Source organism: Podarcis vaucheri (assembly GCF_965113315.1).
Source record: "Podarcis vaucheri genome assembly, chromosome: 3".
Classification (NCBI taxonomy): Eukaryota; Metazoa; Chordata; class Lepidosauria; order Squamata; family Lacertidae; genus Podarcis; species Podarcis vaucheri.
The window spans coordinates 78269061-78294723 of record NC_138761.1 but is presented as its reverse complement, the minus strand read 5'-3'; the positions used below and the strand labels follow the sequence as shown (position 1 = coordinate 78294723).

Below are 25663 nucleotides of genomic sequence, written 5' to 3'. Positions count from 1 at the left end.
TACATTATCTATATGTCATAGTGTTAAGTTGTTTGAGTGTGTTTTGACACAGAAAAGCAACCAATATATTAATAAATATGAAGAAACAGAGCAAATGGAGCTTAGAAGCAGAGTGATCACATGCACCGTCTAGAAAATCCTGCCCCATCCACATTCAGACACTTCCAAGCACCCTCACAAGCCACTAAAAACTTGGCAGAGACAACTCCAGGTCCAGCTGTTCCAGAAGGGGCTCAAAGCACCTTTCAATACCATCAACCATCATGCTATTCTTCTGCTTATCTGGGGATTTATTAAGTGGTTTTCAGCACCAGCCACCATGGTACACTTGGGGAGTGATTTGTATTGATGAGGATTTTAAGTTGGACCGTTTGTATATGGATTGGAAGTCACACTGGGAGCAGTTAAAACGAAGAAGAGCAGGATATGGGAATAAATAAATACAAATAAAGACATTCAACCCTGTGTTTAGTTGGGTGCCTGGTCCTTTGGAAAGCCACAGAAGTTCAGAGGAAGCTGAGAGGCAAACAAGATTTCCCTAGCTCACAAGACGTAAGGCCTCAGTTGGCATCCATCACCAAATATCATCGTTACAGACAAGGCACAATGAATTTTTGCCGCTGCTACCAACTTCTCTGTCTTTTCAGGCATATTTGGAACCAGCAAAGGAAAGCAGAGGCCTTGTTAACCTCCCATCAAACATTCCATAGTGTTTTTGTTTCTCTTTGTAGAAAGGCATCAGCTAAGTGTTGGGACCTTAAAGAGGATAGCCTACGAACATTTTTTTTATGGATAATGAGAGTAGCTACTGTTCTCATAAACTACATTTCAAAGAAGGAGTAGGCCACATAGCAACTAAGAAAATTCCAGGAACTAGAAAATTAGAAGATCTATGATAAGTAAACTTGAAGCACATATTCGTTAGGAGACCAGGCACGCTGGTTCAGTGTATCCCAGTTTATCTCTGGAGGGTTCATATCTTGCTTCCTGTTGCAAGGACACTTGTGTCCTGGCTGAGCAGCTCACTATGAAGATGGATATAATTACATCTGGATATGCATTTGGAGCTGAATCGCATAGCTCAAGTTATCTGGCTCAATGGGAACCCCAAAGCACCCTGAAAACGATAAAAATTAGTCTGCATATTCCAATATACCTTCCCTACAGTAGCCCAGTCTGTGTAAGGTTGCATTCTCTTTGCTTATACACTGACAATTGTTTAACATCAAGACCCAAACACTGATGGAGCCACAAGAAGTGGGAGATGGTTAATAATGGGCAAAATAGTAGCTTCAAATACATCTTGCTGACAGACAGACTGCTCCAAGTGCAGGACTCAGCTGGAGTCAGAGCTCTGGAAATTCATTTAGGGTTGAACAGGGGAGTATAAATACAGTGGTGCCCCGCAAGACGAAATTAATTCGTTCCGCAAGTTTTGTCGTCTAGCGAATTTTTCATCTTGCGAATCACGAAATCCCATAGGAATGCATTGAAAATCAATTAATGCGTTCCTATGGTCAAAAAAAGTCCAAACAAAGCCAAATTTGGTACAACAACAGTTTATTAACAGCTCTTTAAAGTCACACATACTGTAAAGAGCAGTTCAAAAATTGAAGGGAAAATAAATTAACTTTATAAACAAAACATGTCTTTGTTTTTAGACAAAGGAAACAAAGTCGCGAGACGTTTTCGTCTTGCGAAGCAAGCCCATAGGTGAAATTCGTCTTGCGAGGCAAATCGAAAACGGAAAAACCTTTCGTCTAGCGAGTTTTTTGTCTTGCGAGGCATTCGTCTTGCGAGGTACCACTGTACTTATATATAAAATCCCAGAAGCTGGTGCCCCAAGTGCCTTTCCTTTCAGAATCCTGTCCTGTAATAAAATCAGTTGCCTTTGCAATCATCTGCAGCACACCACCATGTTCTGGATGCTAGATGTTTGTGGCATGCTCCACCTAAGAGCTGCTAAAAGCTCCTTGGGAAGATTATTAAGTACTAGCAGAAAACCTATTGTTGTGTGTGTAAGGGAGACTTGTATACCTGGAGGACATCAGTGAAAGCTGCAACACACTGTAAGATCCTAGCTAGTGAGAAACAGACCTCTCATTCAGAGATGGAGAGGAGAGAAAACCAAGTATTCATTTATGTAGCAGAGAAAGGGTGGTTGTGTTTTTTTAAGTGTAAAGGAAGATATTTGGGTGAAGGCTAAACCTCTTCTTTTGACCTCCAACAATTCAAGTCCTCAAAAATCAGTTCTGCTTCTCTGTGCATAGCTCACCTCTCCATCTGCATAACCTGAACTTGGCTTCTGCTTCTCAGTCACACAAAAGTGTGATGAAATGTTGGCAGTGGGCTTTATCCATAAGGCTGAAGAGCAAAATTGGTGCACTGACCCCTTTAAAAAAAAAAAAGTTACAATATAAATAAATAAATTGCCAAGCTGATGTGTCAGATGGGAAACAATTGGTGGGATTTTGAATGCAAAAACAACTACCCCTCATTCTTTTTGTCTCTGTTGGCCGTTTCTCTGTGAAATTGGGGCCAGATGAACCTTCCTTATATGGGTGCACAGAGGAAATGCAGTCACTTGGCACACCCAAACTTATGGAAGACACGGGGGGCAGGGTGGAGATAATGTTATAATCCCTCACTGTGTTTACTCCAGTCAACCATTTCAACAATCGATGTAGAGACGAGAAAAGAAGTCCTAATGACCCCTCTTTCCTCCCTCCACCAAGCCTGTCTCTGGGAAGAAATCAGCTCAAACATCAGCCTTTCTCAATACTTCCTTTTGGCCTATGGATGGTTTCTGCATATCATTCTGGAATGTTCTTCTTTAAAAAGGAGGGGGGGGATCTCGTCCCCACACATTACCTTCCTTGTCAACTATACCACCTTGTTAAACAGAATTATAATGGGTTTCTCTAGAATCCAGTGGAATGTTCTAAAAGAAATAAAAATAAAAATGCTGAAATGATCCACAAGAATGGCATAAAGCAACATTGTCTCACATCCCAACCAATTTGGGTCTCTTTAGAACCTGGGCCAATTGGAAGGATTCCCAGGAGGTGGTGGCATTTCTGATAAAAGACGGAGAAGCGTTTTGTAGACACATCACTTGCATTGTTCATGATCTGTGTAGTCATCCATGTCCACATCCGAATCAAAGAGGGAATGTCCCGTGTAATCGGTGTCAGGTGTTCGCGAAAAACTATTCTCGGTTCCCTCATCGTCAAATGTTTCTGTCCTTGAGTAAAAACTGAAGTCCTGCAACGGGTGAGTCTTACTTGCTTCGCTGCTTTCTTCTGACTCATACAGAGTGTTGTCATCATCATGGTGCCATTCTGGCCAAAATTTCCTTCTTATTCTCTCACAGTACATAGCAAGGTTAATCAGTTCTCCTAAAAAAACACAGGGAGGGAAGGAAATAGCATTATATGATTACCCAACTACAAGGCCTCTAAACGTAGTAATAATATTATTTTTCATTGAGAAAATACAATTCATTTTATTTTTATAATGTATAACTCACTTTTCACTACCTCCTGAAATAAAACTAGGTTTAACTAGGTGTCTGAAATTAAGCAGGGATGGGGCTTATGGGAGAGAGTTCCACAGAGTTGAACCTGCAATACTGAAGGAAAGACTTCTAGTCATGCGTCCGGTCCATAGGGAACCACTATTAGTGGTCCTCCAGTTAATATCAGTGAGCAAAATGGGATGTACAGCCTTAAGGCAGTCCTAAAGGTATTCCAGGCCTAAGTTATTCATGTGCACTAGTACAAGAACTTTGAATCTGGCCTGGTAGCAGATGGAAAGCCAGTGCAGATTTTTTAATACTTGTGTCTAGCCCTGGCATTCTGCATTACCTGAAGTCTCCAGACCACACCCAAGGGCAGACCCACACAGAGTATGTTGCAGCAATCAAGTCTTGAGGTTACCAATGCATGTACAAGAGTGGTCAGGTTGTTGTTGTTATATATTTAATTATGCCTCATGTTGTTGTTGTTATATATTTATTTATACCTCATGTTGTTGTTGTTTTCCTGACAGGACTCAAGGCAGATTACAGTTAAAAATAAGGACCACTAAAAATAGAAAAATATATATTTTTAAATACTGTTTAATTTAAAAAGGGACCCTTGTGGTCCTTTCCATCTCTATGATTCTATAACTGATTTCTTTTGGAAGAAGGGTCTATTTCATATACAACCAATATGCTTCACAATCTTGTGGCTACATCTCAAAGTACCATTCCTATTTGTTCATACTTTAGAACACATTTTATTGACTTGTTCACTGTTATATGTAACAGCAGCCATTAGCTAGAAGAGAAAAATGATATATGTTCTGAGGACAGCATGGGACAAAATGAAGCCTAACAAACTGCAGTGGATGAATGCTTTCCCCTATATCCTGTTTTTAGAACTCGAATAGACATAGGTAATGTGCAACCTTGTACCACCAGGTGGCAGGGTTGTCTGAGAGAAACTTGCCTTTCTTCATTGGGATTCTACAAGAAAATATTCTGTAGAACAATATTTTTCACATACATAAACATAACGTATCTTCTGGCGGTTCCCTCATTGTGAGAAGTCAAGTTACAGGGAACCAGGCAGAGGGCCTTCTCAGCTGTGGCACCCGCCCTGTGGAATGCCCTCCCACCAGTTGTCAAAGAAATAAACAACTACAGTGGTACCTCGGGTTAAGAACTTAATTCATTCTGGAGGTCCATTCTTAACCTGAAACTGTTCTTAACCTGAGGTACCACTTTAGCTAATGGGGCCTTCTGCTGCCGCCGCGCCGCCAGAGCACAATTTCTGTTCTCATCCTGAAACAAAGTTCTTAACCCGAGGTACTATTTCTGGGTTAGCGGAGTCTGTAACCTGAAGAGTCTGTAACCTGAAGCATCTGTAACCCGAGGTACCACTGCATCTGACTTTTAGAAGACACTAGAAGGCAGCCCTGTTTAGGGAAGTTTTGAATGACTGATGTTTTAATGTATTTTTAATCTTTTGTTGGAAGCTGCCCAAAGTGGCTAGGGAAACCCAGCCAAATAGGTGGGTGGGTGGGTGGGTGTGGGTGTGTACCGTATTTTTCGCTCTATAACACGCACCCGACCATAACACGCACGTAGTTTTTAGAGGAGGAAAATCCGTAGGCATGCCACCCATAGGCATTTCCTCCATAACACGCACAGACATTTCCCCTTACTTTCTAGGAGGAAAAAAGTGAGTGTTATGGTGCAAAAAATACGGTTGTTGTTGTTGTTGTTGTTGTTGTTGTTGTTGTTGTTGTTATTATTATTATTATTATTATTATTATTATTATTATTATTATTTTATTGCTTTGGGACAGTTCAGCTACAGATACTCTTCGACAAAACTGATTATCTTGGCCCATTCTAGTCTGGGTTCAGATCCAGTTGGGTACCAAAAGCAGCTTTGGTCACCCTGAGAAATGAGAATTTGAGAGGGGCAGTGCGACCCTGTTGATTCTCCTTGATCTTTCAGCCATTGATCACCATAACATCCTGGAACACTTCAGAGAGTTGGGGGTACCATTTTATAGTGGTTTCTTTTCTACTTCCAGGGTCAGTTCCAGATAGTAGCATTAGGTAATATTGGGAGACTATACCTCAGCTCTCCGGCAGCTAATCTGTGGGGTACGAAAGGGTACACAATGCTATTTAATATCTATATGAAGCCACTGGAGGCAGTCATGGGGAGACCTAGAGCAAGGTGTCACCAGCACACTGAGGATGCGCAGGTCTATTTCACTGTAGCATCTGAATCAGGAGAGGTTGCGCATGGCTAAACTTGTGCCTGCCTAGATGCAGTCATGGACTGGATGAGAGGTAATGAACTGAAACTTAAATCAATATGCTAGGATCGAACAGCAGAGACACAGCTGGCCTCAATCAGAAGTCAGGCATTTAATATCACCAGCCCGATGCTCTTCTACCAGAGATTTGGCAGGTATCCTTGCTTTTTACTTTCAGACATCACTTGAAGACCATTTTATGCCTACAGACCTATGCAGTTGTTTACTCAAGGAAATCTTAGCCTGACATTTACAGATTGTTTTCTATTGTCTTTATAGTTTGTTTGCTTTTTATGTTGCCATTCATCATCCAGATGTTTTGTGAGAGGGTGATATATATTAATTTGACATTTAAAACTCTGATCTTAGACCATAGGTTTTGCCTGAAGTCAGAAGTCCCATGCACACTTAGCCCCTTCAGCAAAGAACTATGCCTCCTGGCTCCACCTTCCTGACAGTGTTCACCATCCCAGCTCTACCTTCTGACTTCCCTGTCTTGGTCAAAAATCTGAAGGGTGAGCTAACTGCAGTCACTTAGCTTGGATAGCTCATTTGGTTGGAGCATGTTGCTAATGGCAAGGTTGCAAGTTTGATCCTCATCTGGGGCAGTTGCAAATTCCTGAATTGCATGAATAGGCCTTGGATCAGATTGCAAACAGGTCCTTTCCATTCACTGTCAGACAATGCCTTCAAATCCATAATGCAGGAATTAAAGAAGCCCCTACCTTTAATTAGTCTCTCCGGCCTAGTTCCTGGCAGCGTCCACATTGCCTGTGCTAGATGTCCAAAGACTGTAGCATCTAAAGTGGAAAGTTTGGGCCCCATGATGTACTTCTTGTCACCTACAAAACAAAGCCAAAAGCATTTCTTTCTTTTTTTAAGCCTGTGGGTATTTATTTATTTCCCCCCTCCCAACTCACATACTGGTGACATCCTGCTATTATCTTCAAAGCATTAAGCTCAGCAGTTGAGCTTTTAAATCACAAATCACCAGGCACAAATTTCAATGATTGTAGAATGGCATTGCCATGTCACTGCAGGCATGTTTCAGCCAATTAATGCATCAAAAGGAAGAGTGTGTTAGAGTTCATACTGTATATAAGCCTGCATTTGAGGACTACTGCAATATGACCAAGGAGTTTTGTGCGTTAGCAGTGATAGACAATTTCCCCCAAAGAATAAGATAAGCCCACAGTGCTCATTTAGCACAGGGGTGGGGGGCCTCAGCTACTACATAAGCAGCCTATTACACAAAAGCAAGAGTCAGCCTATTACACAACAGCAAGACCCATTGCTCTCTCCACTTCTTGCCTCTGGCCCCAGGGGTGTAGGGCTTCTCGCCAGTGCCCAGGGCAGATGCGGAGTGTGCTTGTTCAGCCCCACCAGGCAGGCACCCCCCAGCCCCTACCACCAACAGGCAAGCGCTTGGGTGCTGGATGAGACACATGGGCGCTTGGGTGCTGGATGAGACACCCTTCGTGCTCTCCAGCCCCCACCACCGGCAAGGCACAACAGGAATCTCTGTAAGTGCACCTGGTTTATGCCCCCCTATTGTGCGCCCGGGGCACCAGCCCCCCCCCCACTACACCACTGCCTGGCCTTCATGCCATAGGCATCTGGCCTCCAAAAGGTTGCCCCCAGAGAATTGTGATGTTGGGGCCGACAAAGGTTCCATACCCCCTGAATCAGAGTCATCATTGCAGAGGCAAATGAGGATGCTCATTCACAAGGGAACTCTATGTGTGCATTACTGTGGAGTGGAAATAAATGTGTGCAGTAATTTTAGGTGATCCATAGTGCCGGTATATTTAATTATTGTAGAGAATTTGAATGAATCATGGTGCATTCCCGAAAACATGTCTGAATCCTAGAATGCTGAGCCAAGTCTTCAATGACACCAGCTCTGCAGGTTTCCTTTCAACACAAAATTACTCTTACGCAGAATCAGAGTTGAATAGCCAAGACTGTGCATAATGAGAAATTAATCTCTAAAATCAACGCAACTAAATAAAATGTAAGTTGGCATATGGAAGCATCTCACGGTGGCTGAATTTCTGAAGCGTGTGCAATTTGGATTGTGGGGAAAATAATTTAACACATTCATGAGGCATATACCTAAACTATGCATAAGATGAAAGTGGTTGGAATAGTCTATCAAAACAAGTGATAATGCATTTTCAATATAATGTAATGAAATGAAAGGCACTGTACATTACCCAGAAGACCCGCCAGAGAGCGCATGTCTTTCTCCATCAGCTTGTAGATCTCTTCCTCAGAGAAGCGGCCGATGCCATGGCCATACATTTCCCGCCTCACTATTCCTTTCGTTATATGGCAGAGAATCCACTTCAGCAGGTCACTAAAAGGACCAGTAAAGGAGAGCATCTTCTGAGTCTCGTGGAGATTGTCCACCCACTGGCAATATGCTAAGGTCCTAGAATGTGGTGGGGGGGGGGGAAACGTTTATAGCTGTGAGGAACATAAACACACTTCTCTCGACCAAACCAAAACGGAAGCTGATAAACACGGATAATAGGAAGAACAGGCTTCATTGAGGCAATAGATTCCCCAAACTTCTTTTGTGCTACACTGAAACAGAGAAACGCTGCTTCGGGGTGAGGGGGAGCACCATTCCACCACCCAGCTAGATCTACTATGAAGAGAAGGGTGACAGTATAATTATCAAACTTCTTTCAAACCCTTATTTTTAAAATTTTTACTACTAATAATAATCTACTACTTTTTAAAAGTAGTAGATTATTAGTAGTAATGATCTCTCTCTCTCTCTCTCTCTCTCTCACACACACACACACACACACACACAGACGGGCTTCCACCTCAGTAATACTGTATTTAAAACATTTTTACACCTTCCTTTCCACAAAATGCCCATAATTATCTTCAAAGAATCAAGTTTTTCTGAAGCTTAGGTATGAGCAATTGGCTAGTGCTCTCACAGGCTAGTATTTCAGGTGCTTTTGCTTTTCCATACATGGCTTTCTCTTCTGAGGCCTCTGGAGCTATTTGCAATGTACCTTCTCTCTGGAGTGGCATATTGTGATTTGGAAAGACCGTTTTGTGGGTTGGTGTATGAGTGGCCCTACCTCCCAGCAGCAAGTTGCACCAGGTGGCATTTTAGTCCCATCTAACCCTTCAGCCTAGGCGATGATGATGCCAGTAATTACAAAGTAGTGACTGCAGACATTTTTGAAACAAAGGACTGCCTTGTGGATTAATAATAATGTTCTATAGCAATGCTTGTTTGAGTGTGAAAGCCACGTTTAATGGGACTGTTAATTACTTCTCTCAGCGACACTTGAATATTCCCCTTTCAAGAGGACTGCATGCAGCTGGAACCGGAGATGCACTTGTCAACACAGTATATTAACAGAGACTTCCAAAAGCTAAACATGCAAAGAAGCTACCAAGACAGGCTTTGCGCTTGCGTGTCCCATACCCACACACCTAGCCCCGGCCCTCGCCTCTTTCTCAGGTCTATTCCGGGTAGCAGAGCAAATCACAACTTTAAAAGAGCAAGAGATCAACAATGCTCTCAAAGCTAGGCGCAGTAGTTTTTCAGCAAGGTTCAGAATGAAATATTTATAAACCCAGAAATACTTTCTAAGTGGTGTCAATTCAGGTCGTTTACCCTACAGAGCCTGTCTACCGGCTCTCTTCCTTTGCCTCCTCATGCTGGCTTTTGAACAAAGTTGAGCTTCACCATTACCCTAATGCAGCTTTTACCAACCAAATGCCCTCCAGATATTTTGGACCACAAGCCCCACCAGCGTAAGAGCACAGGAAGCTGCCTTAAACTGAGCCAGAGCATTTAGCTCAGTACTGTCTTACAACGGCCATCAGCAGTTGCCTAGGATTTCAGGCAGTTGTTTCTCCCAGCCCTACCTGGAAACACTGGGGACAAAACCTGGGAGCTTCTGCATGCAAAGACCACACTGACTGGGACTGATGGGAGTTGTCATCCAAAACATCTGGAAGGCACCAGATTGGTGAAGCTTTCCCTAAAATGACAGAGGGTGGCCTCAGGTGACCCCACTGTGGGGTGGAAAGGAAGCTTTTGCAGTTAGATCACACAAACAAATCTGGTCCCCTACCCTGAAAATATGCCAAGTGTGCCAGCAAGGTGCTTTTAGCACACAGTTCTCACTTCAGCCAACTGGCTTTGGGAAGTTCCAAGTGCCTATAAAGCTCACAGAAAACAGTCAGAACTGCCAGGGCCCCCCCAGTAACATTGACAGAAATCATTCAACACTATGCAGAAATTGATCAAGGAGAAGAAATTGCCAAGGAGAATTACACAACATTTAGAAGACATCTGAAGGTAGCCCTGTATTGAGAGGTTTTTAATATTTGAAGTTTTATTCTGTTTTTAGTGTTCTGTTAGGAGCCATCCAGAGTGGCTGGGGAAACCCAGCTAGATGGGTGGGGTATAAATATTATTATTATTATTATTATTATTATTATTATTATTATTTAATGCTTTACGTTTTTATTATGTTTTTAGATATGCTGCAAGCTGCCCAGAGTGGCTGCGGAAACCCAGCCAGATGTGCTGTTGTTGTTGTCATTATCCATATTCTTTTTTAAAAAAACAGATACACACAGAATGAGCAAAACAAATGCCATTTTAGGTCTTATATACAAAGGTCTTGTATGAGTACCCATCTGCAACATATGTAAGAGAGCTGTGCCTGGGCATCTTCTTCGGAGCCCCAGATAGCAGTCCTGAAATCACTGCTAGTGCCTCTCAGCTCCCACACCAGGTGTTCTGTGACCAGGAGTGCTTCCAGATTGTCACTACTTCGGGGGGGGGGGTATTCAGTCACCTAGGGGCAACTTCAGGTTGCACAATGACAGTTGATTAGGAGGTTGTTGGTGCAACAACTAGCTTCCCCAAAAGATTAAACTTTTTTGAAATGAGGAACGCAATAGGACGATGGGATAACACTTGCTTTCAGTTGCCAATGTTGCCTAATCTCCCTGAATGCAAATCTGAAATGTTCAGCATACACTACTGTTTTTTTATGCCTTCTATAGATCAAGATGCATTGTTCAAGGATGACATGTTTATTATATTTATTTCTCTCCCCTCCCTGGTTGTTTGGGTTCTTTTGTTTAGTATTTAGTTTTGGATATACTTTTATAATATCACAATCTATTCTGCAGTCAATGTTATACACGCTGAAATATGAAAAACCTTCCAAAAATATTTGTTTGCTTGTTTTAAGCGTGGGATGACACAACATCATCTAACCTCCCCATAATCAAAACAGAATGCATGCTCATTCAATAGCCAACACAGTCTAATCTCCCTGCAAAGAAATCAGGGCGAATGTGTGTTGGGAAGCACTCTGGGTTGCCAGAGCTCAGCAGCAGAAGCTGAGTTGGGGAGGGTTGGAAAGGAGGAGGAGGAGGGGAAAAAAGAGAGTCACGCCAGCACAGCAAAAGTCTTTTGTGGATCCAACCCTTAATTATTTATCAAGCTAAACTACTTGCTGAAATGGAACAAGAGAGAGACGACATCAATAGCAGTACTTTAAAGGAAATAACAAAGCAGTGGTTGAAGAGGAATGTAATGGAAGGGAGGAACTCTCCCAGCTTCATCTCCTCTGTCCTGCACCTTTATTGCTGAGAAGGAAAAACCAAGTATAATTTTAATCATTTCAATTCCCCAGCATCTCCAGACAGGTCTGGGAAAGCCCCCTGTCTGAAACCCTGGGTAGCTGTTGCCAGTCGGTATAGACAAAATTGATCTGACCAATGATCAATTTTGATTCCGTATAAGGCTGCTTCCAATATTTCTAGTAACAGATAACAATGGGTGCCTATTTTAGAGGGAGCTCTTGGACCTTTCTTTCTTGACAGGCAACATTCCATCAGGAATTCTTCCTTGTATACAATGAGTATATGGGGTAAGCAGGCATTGATGCTGATGATGACAGTGGCAACTATGAAGGAGCTCAAAGCACCTTGGACTGCAATCTATAGGGACTGCAATCCCATCCAGGCAGCTTACAGGGCCAGAACCCATTTGACTTCAGAAATGCACTGTTTGCCTTCAGCACATGCTCCTTCCATCTCCAAGCAGATTGCCATTGTATGGTGTCAGCTGCTTTGAAATGGCCCAAAACCATACAGAATCTTTGGGAAAATTTCTTGAAACTCGGGAGGCTTTGCAGGCATATCTAGATGGTACAATTCTGAACTAAATGTACTGAAGTGGAGAAGTTGAATAACATGAATCGAGCGTAAAATATAATATGGGGTAGCATAAGTTAATTCAGAAAATGGCTTAAAACAGGCTGCTGCGTGAAGAATCCTGCCTTTGATTAGGGAGGTGAAGCAGCTGGCTTTTACTGACTTATAATGGAAGCAAACATTGAATGTCTAAGAACATGAAATCTCTCTATGGCATTCTAACTGTGCTTTTTCCATTATCATAAATCCTCCAAGTCAGTGTTGTTCTCCCTGGGGTCCATGGGAGGCATTTGTTGACTTGATGAGTCAACAACAAGAGAATAAGCCTAGGTGCAAGGAAATGGAAGTAGATGCGACTGTGTATTTTCAGCCACCTTTATTATCTGTATTTCAATTTTGGATAATCCCTTCATTTTGTTCCTTCCTACTTGTTGCCTTATAGCTGATTGATTAGACTGAAAGCCTTAGGAGGCCAGAAAACCACTTTGGGCAACTGCTGTAGCCCTTGGGAAAGGGCAGGCTTGCTATCAAAATTAAAGAGAGATGAACAGAGGCAGCAGCCCTATATTTCTATGCAGACATAGATATTGCCGGGCCCCCTCAAAGTTGATGAGCATTGCCATTCAAATGGTGTGTGCCCCACATCTTGTGATCAATTATGTGGGGCAGGACTTACCTGCCCCCTCCCAAATGTTTTATTCAGGTTGACAACCCTGATGTGCAAAGTTTATGCAAATCTGTGCCCCCTTGTCTTTTGGGGTGAATGGAATATTTTCGGGTGGTGTGAGTAAGCAGAAAGACAATGCTAATATAACTAGAAGACAGAAAAGAGAATTGGGTCTAACAAGTGTGCTATCACATCTGAAATCATCAGAGAGCATCTAATATCCATGGCAACTTACCAGTAAAAGTGCTCCTCCACCATTTTTGTAACAGCTCTAGAAACAGCTCTTTCATGTGGGCCAAGATGTTTGTTTAAATTGACTCCAAGCTTCTCTTCCAGAAAATCAATAATGAATTCTGTGCCGGACACTTTTTTGCAATTGTATTCAATCCACGGCATTTTCCCTTGAGGGGAAAGTTTTCCATCAAAGTAGTTCTAAGAAAAGAAGTACCAAAACAAAAACAGGGGGAGAAATCAAACACACATTTAAAAAATAATAACAACACAACAATCACAAATCAGTAATTCAGGCTCTATTGCTAAGTCAACAACAAACCCACAGGTCACAACCAAGCATTATGTCTGCTCCTGAATGAAGGGTGAGGTGTTTTATCTACCTTTTATGCTTTCATTCTCTGCCCGCAGGAAAATTTGCTGCAGGGGGACTCTCAAGTGTAGCTTGAGCTGAGCAACAGAGAAGGATAACAAGAGCAGACAGGGATGGGTGACTGGGCAGGAGAAATCACAGATGCCTCATTTCTAGAGTCAGAAACATGTTTTAAAGGTAAATTTGGCACCTCTCTATTCCAAACTGTAATGAGCTCCCTAGACCTGTGTAGGTATGCATGCCCATCTCCTGAACCAGCCTACATTTTTGGACATTTCTAGACCAAAAGTAGGTAACAGTCAAAATTGCAAAAAGTGAGATAGCCCTCAGCTGGATTTTTCAGACTCTGTGGGTGCATGTGAGACTCTACCACCAACTTTAATCCCTTGGCAAGTCCAATAAAGACAGATGGCTAGACTGAGGGTGGGAGGGTTCAATTGCAACCCAGATCTAGCCCTTATTCTTTCAAGTGTTCCAGTATGGGCAACCAATTCTTTCTGCATGTCAAACATCTGCCTTCCCATTCCCATTTGAAAATGGCTCACTACAAGAAGGTGGCAGAGGGTTAAAGGCAGGTGAAACAGCAAAGGAAGAACAAGAAAGGCAACATACAGAGCCCATCAAGTAGTTAATAATGGTGATGACATGATAGAGAGGATAGATAGATGATAGATAGATGATAGTCAAGCATAACACCCAGTGACGTTGGGTAGAAAAAATGTTTGGTGGGAATTTTCCAAGATGGATTTTTTTTTCAAATTATGTTTTTTAAAACAAAAAAAACCTCTGCTGCTACATTTTTATGTAAATCATTCTCTACTTTTAGAAATCCATTGCTTCACAAATTTAATTAGTAACATAATGAACCAACATAATGCTAGTCAAATTGAGCAATTGGAATGGAGACAAAACCAGTCAAATCTAAAATCAAAGCTGCAATTAACTTCTTCTCATGAGTCTAATCCTAGGAAGCACATTCATGAGCACAGTTCTTCAGGCCTGCTATGTTTTGATCGCCTTCATTTCTCCCACCCCCTTAATATCTAAACATAAGCAAAGAGTGTGCAACTGAGTCATTATATTTATATCTCACCTTCCCTTCCAGCAACACTACGTGTTTCTCCTCTCCCTCTCCCTATCACATATTTACAAGTATTCAAAAAAAACACCCCACCTTTACAAGGGAATTATTTTTAACAAATTAACATTTAAACCATACGAAGTGTTTTATTGATCCCCTAATCAAATATAACAATTCTACTTTTAGTTACATGGGAAACAAAGTCAAATAAACCTGCTAAAAGACATCAAATCTGTGGGGGGTAGCAGAAAAAATAAATAAATTTGGGGTTGGGGAATCCAGTTCAAAATGGGCTGTAAAATTCACATGGCTAATAATAGCAGTCGCTTGTTACAACAGTTTGCCAATATGCCAAAACAATATGGTTTCTATGTTCTTGTCACGTGTAGCAGTGGGAATGACGCAAGCCTGGCACATGTGAATGGCACCATTGGGCAGGCAGGTTCCAGCAGGCCGTGCAAGAGAGGGAACCTCACCGAGTTAAGACAACAGTCAGCTCCCAATCTACTGAAAGTGCCACAATAATAAAATCTTCTTCCCGAATCTGTTCCTTGACAAAAATAGCGAGGGACGTGAAAAGACAAACTTCAGTATAATCAGGATATACCCAAGAAATAATTGCTTTTTAACAGCAGTTGCTTTCCCTTCCACATGGAATTGCAAATGCCAGGTACAAAATGTATTAACACCACCAGGCAGGTGTTCAGGCAGTCCCCAAGCAAATCTGAACAACTCCCTCTATTTCCAGTGTACAGAGGCAAGTGACAGTGCTTACGTAGCCAAAATCCCATCACCCGCTTACAAGAGGGAAGTAGCAGCAGGCTCAGAGGAAACACCCCCCCCCCACTTCCAGGTTTTCAGAAGGTGGGGAGAACCTAAAGAATGGGGATACAGACACCCTGGAAAGAGCATTCTCAATGACCATGAAATGCTGGGTGTCTTTGACAGAGGCAGAAGGGAATATCTGGGGACAGTTATGGCTCATGGGCACCACAAGATTAAACAGGAGCACTCCGCACAGCAAAATTATGTGGCATAGCCCACTGCGATTCTGCATGTTTTAAAGCAAACTTAGGGGTAGTAGTTCAGTGGTAGAGAATATGCTGTGCATGTAAAATGTCCCAAGTTCAGTCCCCAGCTATGGCTGGGAAGAATCTCCTGGCTGAAATTCTGGAAAGCCACTACCTGCCAGTGGCAACAATATTGGGCTAGATGAACTAATGTTCATCTGCTTCCTAAAAAGGAATATTCTACTCTAGAAATGCTCTTCTGACCTGGTCCCCCTGGGCTGTTCCACTTGTCTTCATGAAAATTCAGTCCAGATGCATACTGCTCTCTTGGACTTTGGGTCGCTCACTGGATAAGGTAAGGAATGTGTGAGATAGCTATGCAGCCTTACACTCATATGGCTGTTACTTTCTTAGCAAGGGGTAGCGGAGTCCTCATCTCTGTGAATTTTGGAAGCAGCAAGAACCATGAAGAGTCAGAAAAACACAAAAGTGTGTGTGTGTGTAAATGGTAGAGATAGACTGAAATTCGGTATTAAGCTATGGTTTTTTAAAATCAGAATTGTTATTTTTATGGACACACCTAATATATTTATCTCTCTACTAAAATTAACATGTTCAATCAAGTAAATGTCACCTTAATCAGAAGGCAACCCTAAGAATAATTGATTAAAGAAGGAGGCAATCACATGGTACAGAGCTCTGGCATGACTGTACTACATCATTTATATACAAGGATCGTTTTTTGAAAGCAGTCCCACCCACGAACCTGTCTACTACACACATGTCAAAGCTTACTTGTAAAGAGTTATGTGTTCCCATGTTTAAGCTTTCCACCAAGAGTGCAATATGGGAGAGTTTTCCAACAAGCTGCCTAAAAACTTGCATCATGAGGTGGTACTGTTCTGCAATGACTGTACCATGGGACTCTTTTCTCATTAGAACAGACCAATACACCTATCCTCTAGACGAGGCATATGGTCCTAAAACAGGTGGCATCATGCGCCTGTAAGTAGCCAAAGTAACATAACATGCACAAGTTTACCTGGTAGGGCAAATCAGCCATCCTTAAGTAAGTCTCCATTTTCAAACAGAAAGGAGATAAACTCGGAATACCATTGTTTGGCCTTGAAAACTGATGCAGTATAATAGCATCTTTTGAATCAACCTCTTGCTCTTTCCTATAAGCAAAACAAGCGAGTAAGTTTTACAAAACAGAATCCATCATGCGTCATACAGCATCAATATGTCAAACTTGCAAAGCACAATGCAACTGCTGAGGCAAACTTTCCTTATGTCATTCAATAGGCTACCACCATTTTGTATTCATTAAGCTTTAAGTCACTAAGAAGCACTTTGGACTGCAAAGGCAAAATAAGCCAAGTCAAGATGATTCAATATTCCAAATATCTAAAACCTTCCACAGTTAAATTCATATACACACAAATGACCATATTCATGGTTATGATGAAAGCGTTACATGTAGAGATGCCATCTTGTCCAGAAACTGCCTTGATAGCAAACATAAGCCTTGATTTATTATTAGTTCATATCTAATGCTGCTGAGTATTACTTTAAAATTATCAGGACATTATGCTATACTAAAATTAGCATGGTACTTGTAGCATGTTGAAGGAGAAGATAACATATAGCAATAGACCCAAAGTACTTGGCAAAAGCTTTTGAAGTTAGAATGTTGAGAAGTCCCTTTTTTTCTTTTGAAGCAAGCTTATAGTCCTCATGGTGAGATAATTACTCTTTCCCTCCCCCCCCACCTTCCTTATTTCAAATAAACTCAGTCAAGTCAATCCAAGGATCAACTTAATTTTTTCTATGCCTGTGAGGAACCATTTCACAATAAATATAACCAGGCTTGTGTATATTCTGGAATCCCAATATCAGCAAGCAGGACATTTAGTATTGACCAAGGAAGTTAACATCCTGAGAAGATCAGTTTACTTCTATTTTAAAAGCAAGGTTCAATCCACTAAGATTGCTGAAACAGATTTGGTTAAAAGTCCCAGAACCCTGCAAATATTTACAAAGGTATTTCTTACATAAGGATGCCATACATGGTTCTTCCTCAATCAATTTTACTTTCACAACACCCTATGAAACAGCCTAGCAGCTGAGAGATAGGGACTGGCCCTGTATCTTCTAGTAAACTTTATAGCTGAGTAAGGATTCAAACCTGGGTTTCCCTGGTCCTAGTCTGACAATCTCAGCACTACACCATTCTGGCTCTTCAATATGATCTATTGCCACCACCTTTGTCTTCATCCCCTATCCTAGTCCCAGGAGCATCAGGAAGAGCAGGATTCCTAGAGTGGTTGCTTTAAGGTGGTGCCACCTTGTCCAATATGGCGCCACCTTAGAACAACCACTCTAGGAAACAGGTGTGCAATGCACACATCTACCCACTCAAGCAGCTCCCAGGCTTAATGGTGCATGAGGTCCACTGCCTGAAAGCGGTGTCCAGAAAAGTAGTTCTGTCAACATAAGGATTTCCATTTGTGCAATTGATCTTCCCCTCCCTCACATTGCCCTGTGTGCCCACACAAATCTGCTCCAAAGGGTTGGGGGAGGAACCAGAGCAAAAAGGAAGAACACAGGAAGAGGAAGTTCCATTCAGCAAATGGAAATCCTTGTGCTAATGAAACTATTTTCTTCAATGCTGCCCCAAGTCTGCCACATGGCAGGGCTACTTAAGACACTGGCAGAGGGCAGGGGAAGTAGTGGCCAAGATAATGCGGCCCCAGTGCCTTGCACAGCTCTTTGCCTGTCCCACAAGTGAACAGAAGTTATGCAGGTATATGCAACTGTACTTATTTTGAATTTTAAAATAAATAAAACACATGGAGCCCTGAATATGATGTACAACACCCACCCACTTTGGTTGGACATCCGCCACATGCATTAAAATGATACAAAAAGCTTGATAATTCATGAAAACTAAAACATGCAGATCAGCAGATCCTTTGTTTTCATAGATTATTTCCCTCAGTGGTGCTAATCAGATTTCCACATTCTATAATCCCATTGATTTTAATGAGATGGGATACACATAAAACTTGTGGATAAATAAAAGCTGGATAAGCCAAAAGGAATTCTGGTTATAGGGGGCTTCAGTTGCTATGAGGCACCCTGTACGAAGAGATTGATAGAATAAAACTCTTACTATGAGCCTTTGTCCCACACAACTCAAAATGTGCTAATCCTACGACAACAACAGTATTTATTATTGTGCTTCTCCTAATCTCTTACAGGTCATCTTATACTTTACCGAAGTCAACCTGACAGTAGCTCTGTGAAGAAACTTCACAGTTAAGGTAAAGTCCAAATACAATAATATTGTTATGATATGCATACTTTTGGATGAAAATTGTCCACTGCATCAATTGGGGCAGGATGAGAGGAGAGGAGCCTCCTGCTCCTGTCTAGAGAGCCAGGAAAAACACAAAGTGCTTGGGTTCAGCAGGCAGTCTAAGAAATGGTTAGGCCAATAACAGTTTCAAAATATTGTGTTTTTTGTTACATACTTGCAAGGCTTCAGTTAACAAAAGAATCTTGTTGTTATATGGGTCAGGAGAATTGAAAAGGGTCAAATTGTCATAGGTTCTTTAGCAGACAATCTATTCAGAGATCATTCGTCCTCACATTTATAGGCTAATTGGGATTCAGAAGTGCAGAGAGAACTCTGATGATTGCTCAGAGGATTCTGGCAGGGGTGGAGGAACGCAACAGAAGCAGGGAAAGGAAAAGGGGAAAGGAAGGACTGCCCTGTATGGAGCCAATCATGAGAGAACAGTTGGCCAGAGAGTGAAGAGACTAGAAAGAGGCAGAAGGTTAGCAGAGAATCACTAAAGGCAGACAGAGAGGGAAGGCAGTGTGAGGGCATTCCAGTTTCAGTCCTCCAGAATAATTATTTAAACTGTATGATGTGGGGATCCTATTTATTTTTATTTTATTAAGATTTATAAGTCACCCATCATCAAAGATATCAGGGAGGTGAACAAATATAACCAAAAAAACCATTAAAATAACAGTGAGAACAAAACGTACCTACAAGGCAGTAAGGATACATAGGACTAAGTGGCAATGTCCTTCCCTTGTGTAGCACAAAGGCAGACCTTCATGAACTAGGAGACCTTATCAAAGCTACAGTAAACCTTCCACTTGCTGTCAGGCATCAGTTTGGTACCCAGTGGCTTCACCATGAACTCTGGCCCCAGAGGTTCACCTGCAAATATACTTACCACTAGATGCCATGACACACAACTGTTCATCACTATGTGTGTCTATCCCAAGTATCTCCCACCCAGCACTCTTAGAAAATTCCATTCCAACAGGTTGAGCTCTTAATGCAATGTCCGGATATCAAAATTTCCCATAGACAGTCCAGTCTAGCTTCAGCTACAGAAAGTATCATTGTACTAATGCCAGGGAACAGATATTGGCCTTACGGCAGTGCTGTTTATTGCAGTAAATATAGTTACAAAGAATACAAAGTTGGTTAGAGTGAAACAAGAATGCCCTCTGGCTCTTTTTTCTTCCCATTCACCCTTCTCCTGTTTGATACCTGTGTCTTATCTGTGGCAAGCTCAACATCCTCTGAGATGGGGTGGGGAGTGTCTACACTGGACTCTGAAGCACTGTTTCCCTCATCCTTGGAATAAGGAAGAACTCTCTCTCCACTTGCCTTCCTCAGTGCTTTTGAGCTTCCACCAGCTCCTGCTACAAAAAGAATTGCTGCGTGTCTTTAACCACAGTTGGTTAGAGAATGTGGTGCTGATAACTCCAAGGTTGCAGGTTCAATTCCGATACAGCACAGCTGCATATTCCTGCACTATAGGGGGTTGGCCTAGATCAGGGGTGTCCAACTTCCAAGAGACTGCAATCTACTCCCACTAAAAAAACTGGCAGTGATCTACGCATTGTATTTACCAGAGTTGTTTAACTTTTTTAGGGAATCAAAGTTGTTGTTTTTAGGGAGACAAAGTTATCTCTCCCCTTGCTTAGTAACCAGAAGAAACCTAAAGGGCACAATCCCTTATCAGGTACTTTCACTTGTGCGTAGAGTGACACTCTGCTCTCATCTCTACTGCAACAGATAGGTGATGTTGGCCTTGCTTGGTGTCAAAGACCTAAATGAGTGCATAAATTACTACAGTGCTCTATTTCCTGATTGCAACCATAGCAAAATCTCTAATGATTTTCTGGAGCACTGACTAACCAGTGTTACAAGAGTCTTCTCCTCTGATGACTCAGGCCAGCACAAACAGCAATTCAGGATAAATCCACCTAATTCATTTTACAAGCTTACTCAAAATTGTAGAATAAAGGTATGCATTTCCATCTTTAATTGTTCTTGTTTCTCTCGTGCAATTTGCAACAGTTCTCAGATGTCACAGATATCAATCTGTTTACTCCTGTTTTGTGCAAGGATGGCTCCTTTGTCTACCAGAATAAATCTGTCCCAATAATCTCTGGATGTTGCCTCCATCACCACCACTCCATACTTATCATCTAGATCTATAGGAGAAATAGTTTGCCAGGTGCTGTCCCAAGACAGCCAGGACTCATGCTACAGTTATTTAATATAGTTTACAAGAATAATAAAGACCAACTACGGCACCAGTTGTTAATTTCAGGTTCTGGCCTATGACAATCACAGCTGCATAATTTATCTAAACATTGATGGTCTCTCGTTTTAAGCTGTTTGTGGCCTTTACAGCAAGCTATACTACAGTGCAAGAAGACCATTGCAAATAGATGGAGATGGTATCATTTTGAAGTAGGAGGCACATCTATATTGACTTTTATGTCAACAAACCCTCGTGTCTGAAGGTAAGGGAGTGTAAGAAAGGTGCTTCGCAGATCTGGGACAGCTTTGGAGGATTTGGGGTACAATTCAGCAACTGTGGGAGAATGTAAACATGTGTCAGATGAGAAACACTAACTGATTCTCCAATTGCAAAAGAGAGAGGGGTGTGTGGAGGATGTGGTGACTTATTTATGGCAGTGGGACTAACAGGAAGTTTTTTGGGTCTGGGTTCATCCCACCATTACCACCTCCTAATACCTTCCCCAAAGAAGTAGCATTGCCAGAAAGTTAGAGGCTGACCAGATATTTAGTGGAACTGCTATGTTTGGGTGGAACTTGAAGACTTAGAGCAATGAGGAACTACAGGCCTGGGAGCCAAATGTAGCCCCTCAGGCTTCCCTGTCTGGCCCTTGGGCCTTTCCCCAGTCCTACTTCATATCTCTCTTGAGTGTCTTTTCCTGGCTGAAATGTTTTGTGGAACTCCCATAATGCCCCTTGGTTGCCTGGAAACTAGCCTAGTGTATCAATGTGAAATTTACATTTGCTTCTTCAATCGCTTTTGCCTCTGGCCCCTCCGACAACACACTGATCATTTAGAGTTTAAGGACAGTGAAGGACAGGGAATGGACAGCTGTGTGCCATGGAAAAATCCCACAGTAAGCAGTTTTGTAAAGGTGACGTATTATGACTCAAAATGATAACAGAAGCAGAGATAACAGAAGGTGCATCCCAACTGAATGGAGTTGCTATCCAATACATGAAAATGAGGTAACGGAAGTTTACGTTCTGATTCTCCCCCTCTCCCTGTTTTCTACACCCATTTCTGTCATATTTGGTGCTCATATGATATGCTTTGCAGCCTAAACACATACCTATAATAGGATAAAGGTAAAGGTAAAGGTACCCCTGCCCGAACGGGCCAGTCTTGACAGACTCTGGGGTTTGTGCGCCCATCTCACATTTATTGGCCGGGGGCCAGCGCTGTCCGGAGACACTTCCGGGTCACGTGGCCAGCGTGACAACGCTGCTCTGGCGAGCCAGAGCCGCACACGGAACGCCGTTTACCTTCCCGCTGGTAAGCGGTACCTATTTATCTACTTGCCCCCGGGGGTGCTTTCGAACTGCTAGGTTGGCAGGCGCTGGGACCGAGCAGCGGGAGCGCACCCCGCCGCGGGGATTCGAACTGCCGACCTTTCGATCGGCAAGCCCTAGGCGCTGAGGCTTTAGCCCACAGCGCCACCCGCGTCCCCCATAATAGGATAGAGAGGGCCATATAAACCAATGCCACAACCCACCAGGAAGTCTCCAGTGTAAGCCATATTTGTCAGAAGGCTGACCATGGGGACTACTATTCTGTATGCCCAACCAGTATTATTTGGCTGTGTGTCAAGTACTCCATAATAACCACATTGCAAGAAACCCAAAACAAACCACACCCCTACGAAGTGTCCACATCAACTGCTAGCATTTAAGACCTGTGCATATATTAATATTGGGATATTATTTTTTCCATGGCCCCTAACCTTAAAACATAGTTGGCATGGCCTGATCAGCTTGAAGCGTATTATAAAACTCACCTTTATTCATGGGGGGGGGGCATGAAAACCTGTCTGCAAATCGCACCTGGAAGCCCCCCACCCTTCAGCTGCATTCACTCAGTGCCATAAAAACACTCTACATATGCTCAGAGGCCCATGACAAGCGTTTCACGGGAGCACTGGCACTGAAAACAGGTTCCGGGGTTGATGGACCTTGGGCTCAGACTTGGGCCTGCAGTTGTGATGGTCCACATTGAAACAAAGGAGGTGCAGCTTCTCTTTCTGCGGATATCCTGGAACCCATTTGATCGATGCATGATGGCTGATCACAACCCGTCCCTTCCCCCACCCAACAAGGAATCCCCCCACCCCACCCTAGGAAAACAACCCTCCTCCCTAGGGGTGCCCTTGCTGGGCGCTATTTTGCACCTCTTAGCTCTCCATCTCTCTCTCCCAAAGACCCCCCCCCCGGAGGTGCCCCCCTCTCACCTGATGGCCAGGAGCTCGTGGAGCAGGTAGGCGGCGGCGGCGAGCAAGGCTCCCCCGGTCAGATAGAGGGTTTTCTTCCACCACGAATCGGACCCCAGCCCGGCCATGACCCCGCCGTAATCCTGCAGAGGGAAAGCGATGATCTCCCCATAAAAGGAGAAGCGCTCGTCGGAGCCCGCGCACCAGAGGCTCTGGTTCCGGCTGAGATCCACCACGCACGACCTGGACGAGGCGAAGCCAACCCCCCAGGGCATGCTGCGCGGCGAGGGCGGCGCTGGATCCCGGTTCCCCCAACGAGCACGGGCGCAGCCAGGGCCGGCGTCTGCATCGGGGGGAGAAGCAGGCGGCGAGCCGGAGGCTTAGTTAGAGGCGGAGGAGGAAGAGGAAAAGGAAAGCGAGAGCAGCGTGAGCAGCAGCAGCAGCAGCCGCGCCGGGTCTCCTTGGCGAGCTCTGCAACATCATCATCACCGTCCTCCTGCAGCTGCTTCTCGCCTTTGTGCCTTTGCATGCAGGAGGGGTGATGTCATGGCTCTCCTGCCTTGGGGAAAACAAACAAACAAATAAATAAACCTCAGGATCGATTCATCTACCCTGAAACATCCCCCCCTCCCCGCGATCCAGGCGCACCCACCCAAGCCTGCCTCCCACTGTGGCGTCGGCAGGAGGGAGGACGAGGAAGGTCGCGGCGGCAAAAGGGCAGGTCTGCCCAGAGCTCTGGGACAAACAGGGCGGGGATCGATGCGGGATTGATGGCTGGTTTGGAGGGAGAAAGCGCGCCCCGGTCTGCTTCATTGGCTCATCATCATGGTGCTGTCCTTCCTTCCCTGCAGCTTTCACAACATTAGACCGGACCGTGTCACGTGGGTGGCGTTCAGGTGTGGGGGGGAGGGGGGCTGGGCGCAGCATCCTAACAAATAAAAGCATGCGTTCTCGTTGGTAAACAAAACCCCTGCTTTTTAGAAGATGCGGGTTTTTATTTATTTTAATTATTAGTTTTCCTTCCATGTTTGGCCATGAGGACGAACGGTGTGATCCTATTCATGTTTACTTAGAAGCAAGTCTCACTCTAGATTCAATAGGGCTAGCTCTCAGGTAAGCGTCCAGACAAAAGATTTGCCGCCTAGCTCCTCTTGGCCCTCAGAACCATGGTTGCTTCATTCATCACCATACGCCTGGCCCAGAAGTCAGCAACCAGTTTGGGCAAAGGACCGTTGATGCTTTTTTATAGAGAATGGGGTGGGTCTCTGATGGACCCCATTGCCACTTACTCAAATGGCATTGATGCAAAGGCCTACTGGCAGGGATTGGCATGGACTGCTCTTCCAAACCCCTCTTGGGAGGGGAAGGGTGACTAGTTGCTGAATCCTATCACAGGGAACAGCTAATTTCCCCACCCATGTTACCCGAGATGCCTCTGCAGATGGAAAAAAAACTGTTCACAATCCTCCCAATTTAGGGTGGCAAGTGTGAGGTTATCCTTACAAGCCTAAGAAACAGTCTAGAGCAGATCTAAATGCCAAGGCCATTTAGCAAACTTCCACTTGTCTTCCTGTTAATGTTTTCATTACTGTCCCTTGAAATTTACTTCTTCCTGTATTTATAATAGTAATTTTTCTTTCTTTAGACATTTTCTTTCTTTCTGCAGAGATTCTACTGACCGAGGACAACTTGTCCTTTTTCTATTATGAAGTGCATCTTCTTTTCCAATTAGCTTCTGGCTTACCGCTTTAAAGATGACTTCCATCATACATATTTAAGAATCCATCAGTAGAGTAATCTTGATGTCAATAATTGGAAAGGGGAAGCCTTGTGGTTATGGGAATGTTGCTGCGCAACCAGGCAAACAAACATTAACAAATCAATGAACGTTTCAAAAATTGTGCATTTACTTGTATCTAACAGGACATGAATATTACTTCACAACTGTACACTGTGGGAATGGGAGTGAAATGCTTCCTCTCTCTCCCCCTCCCCCCCCCAATTAGCCCACAGTTGGAAAGCCAGAACAGAGACCTGGGTACAGAACCACATTCTGCATCAAGTTTGCTAGGTGACCTTGAAATAATGATTATCTAAGAGTGTAGGCAGTGGTGAAGCTGCATGCTCCGCTACCAGGGGTGGAGAGCAGGTGGGGGTGTGGCTGGCGCCCCCCCCCCGGGGGGGCATGATGTGCACCTGTGGGGGCACGGCGTCCGCCACATGGGGGGGCATGGCGCATGTCTGGGGGGGCACCACGATGGCACCCTACTGGAATAATGGTATCGGGGGCGATCTGCTCCCTCCACACTCTGGTTCCTCCGCCAGTGAGTGTAGGTTACGAGGAAGATGGGAGTATAGAGTCAGTTATGCCACCGGATCTCCTTAAAAGGGAAAGGAGGGGAATATGTAATACAGTGGTACCTCTGGATGCGTACGGG

At 43.5% G+C, this 25663-nt stretch overlaps 1 protein-coding gene across 3 annotated transcripts; it reads right to left on the bottom strand.

Annotated features, from left to right (window-relative positions):
• Positions 1-2403: 2403 nt before the first annotated feature.
• FAXC (failed axon connections homolog, metaxin like GST domain containing) lies at positions 2404-24115 on the bottom strand. 3 transcript variants are annotated; one of them, XM_082216672.1, is made up of 7 exons: positions 23878-24115; positions 23247-23784; positions 16441-16576; positions 12939-13135; positions 8037-8254; positions 6546-6662; positions 2404-3398 (listed from the first exon to the last, which is right to left on the bottom strand). In XM_082216672.1, the coding sequence occupies exons 2-7, from the start codon at positions 23498-23500 to the stop codon at positions 3112-3114; spliced, it is 1209 nt and encodes a 402-aa protein (XP_082072798.1). In that variant the 5' UTR covers positions 23501-23784; positions 23878-24115; the 3' UTR covers positions 2404-3111. The 3 variants fall into 3 exon arrangements, with proteins under 3 accessions (XP_082072798.1, XP_082072800.1, XP_082072799.1); XM_082216674.1 differs by having other exon boundaries at positions 23247-23780; XM_082216673.1 differs by lacking the exon at positions 23878-24115 and having other exon boundaries at positions 23247-23857.
• Between the last annotated feature and the right edge of the window lie 1548 nt (positions 24116-25663).

Coding starts and splice junctions, on each gene's coding strand:
- FAXC (XM_082216672.1), bottom strand. CDS start 23,500: ATGCCCTGGGGGGTTGGCTTCGCCTCGTCCAGGTCGTGCGTGGTGGAT. Junction 16,577..23,246: donor CACGAGCTCCTGGCCATCAG/GTGAGAGGGGGG, acceptor TTTTGCTTATAG/GAAAGAGCAAGAGGTTGATT. Junction 13,136..16,440: donor TGGCTGATTTGCCCTACCAG/GTAAACTTGTGC, acceptor TTCTTTTCTTAG/AACTACTTTGATGGAAAACT.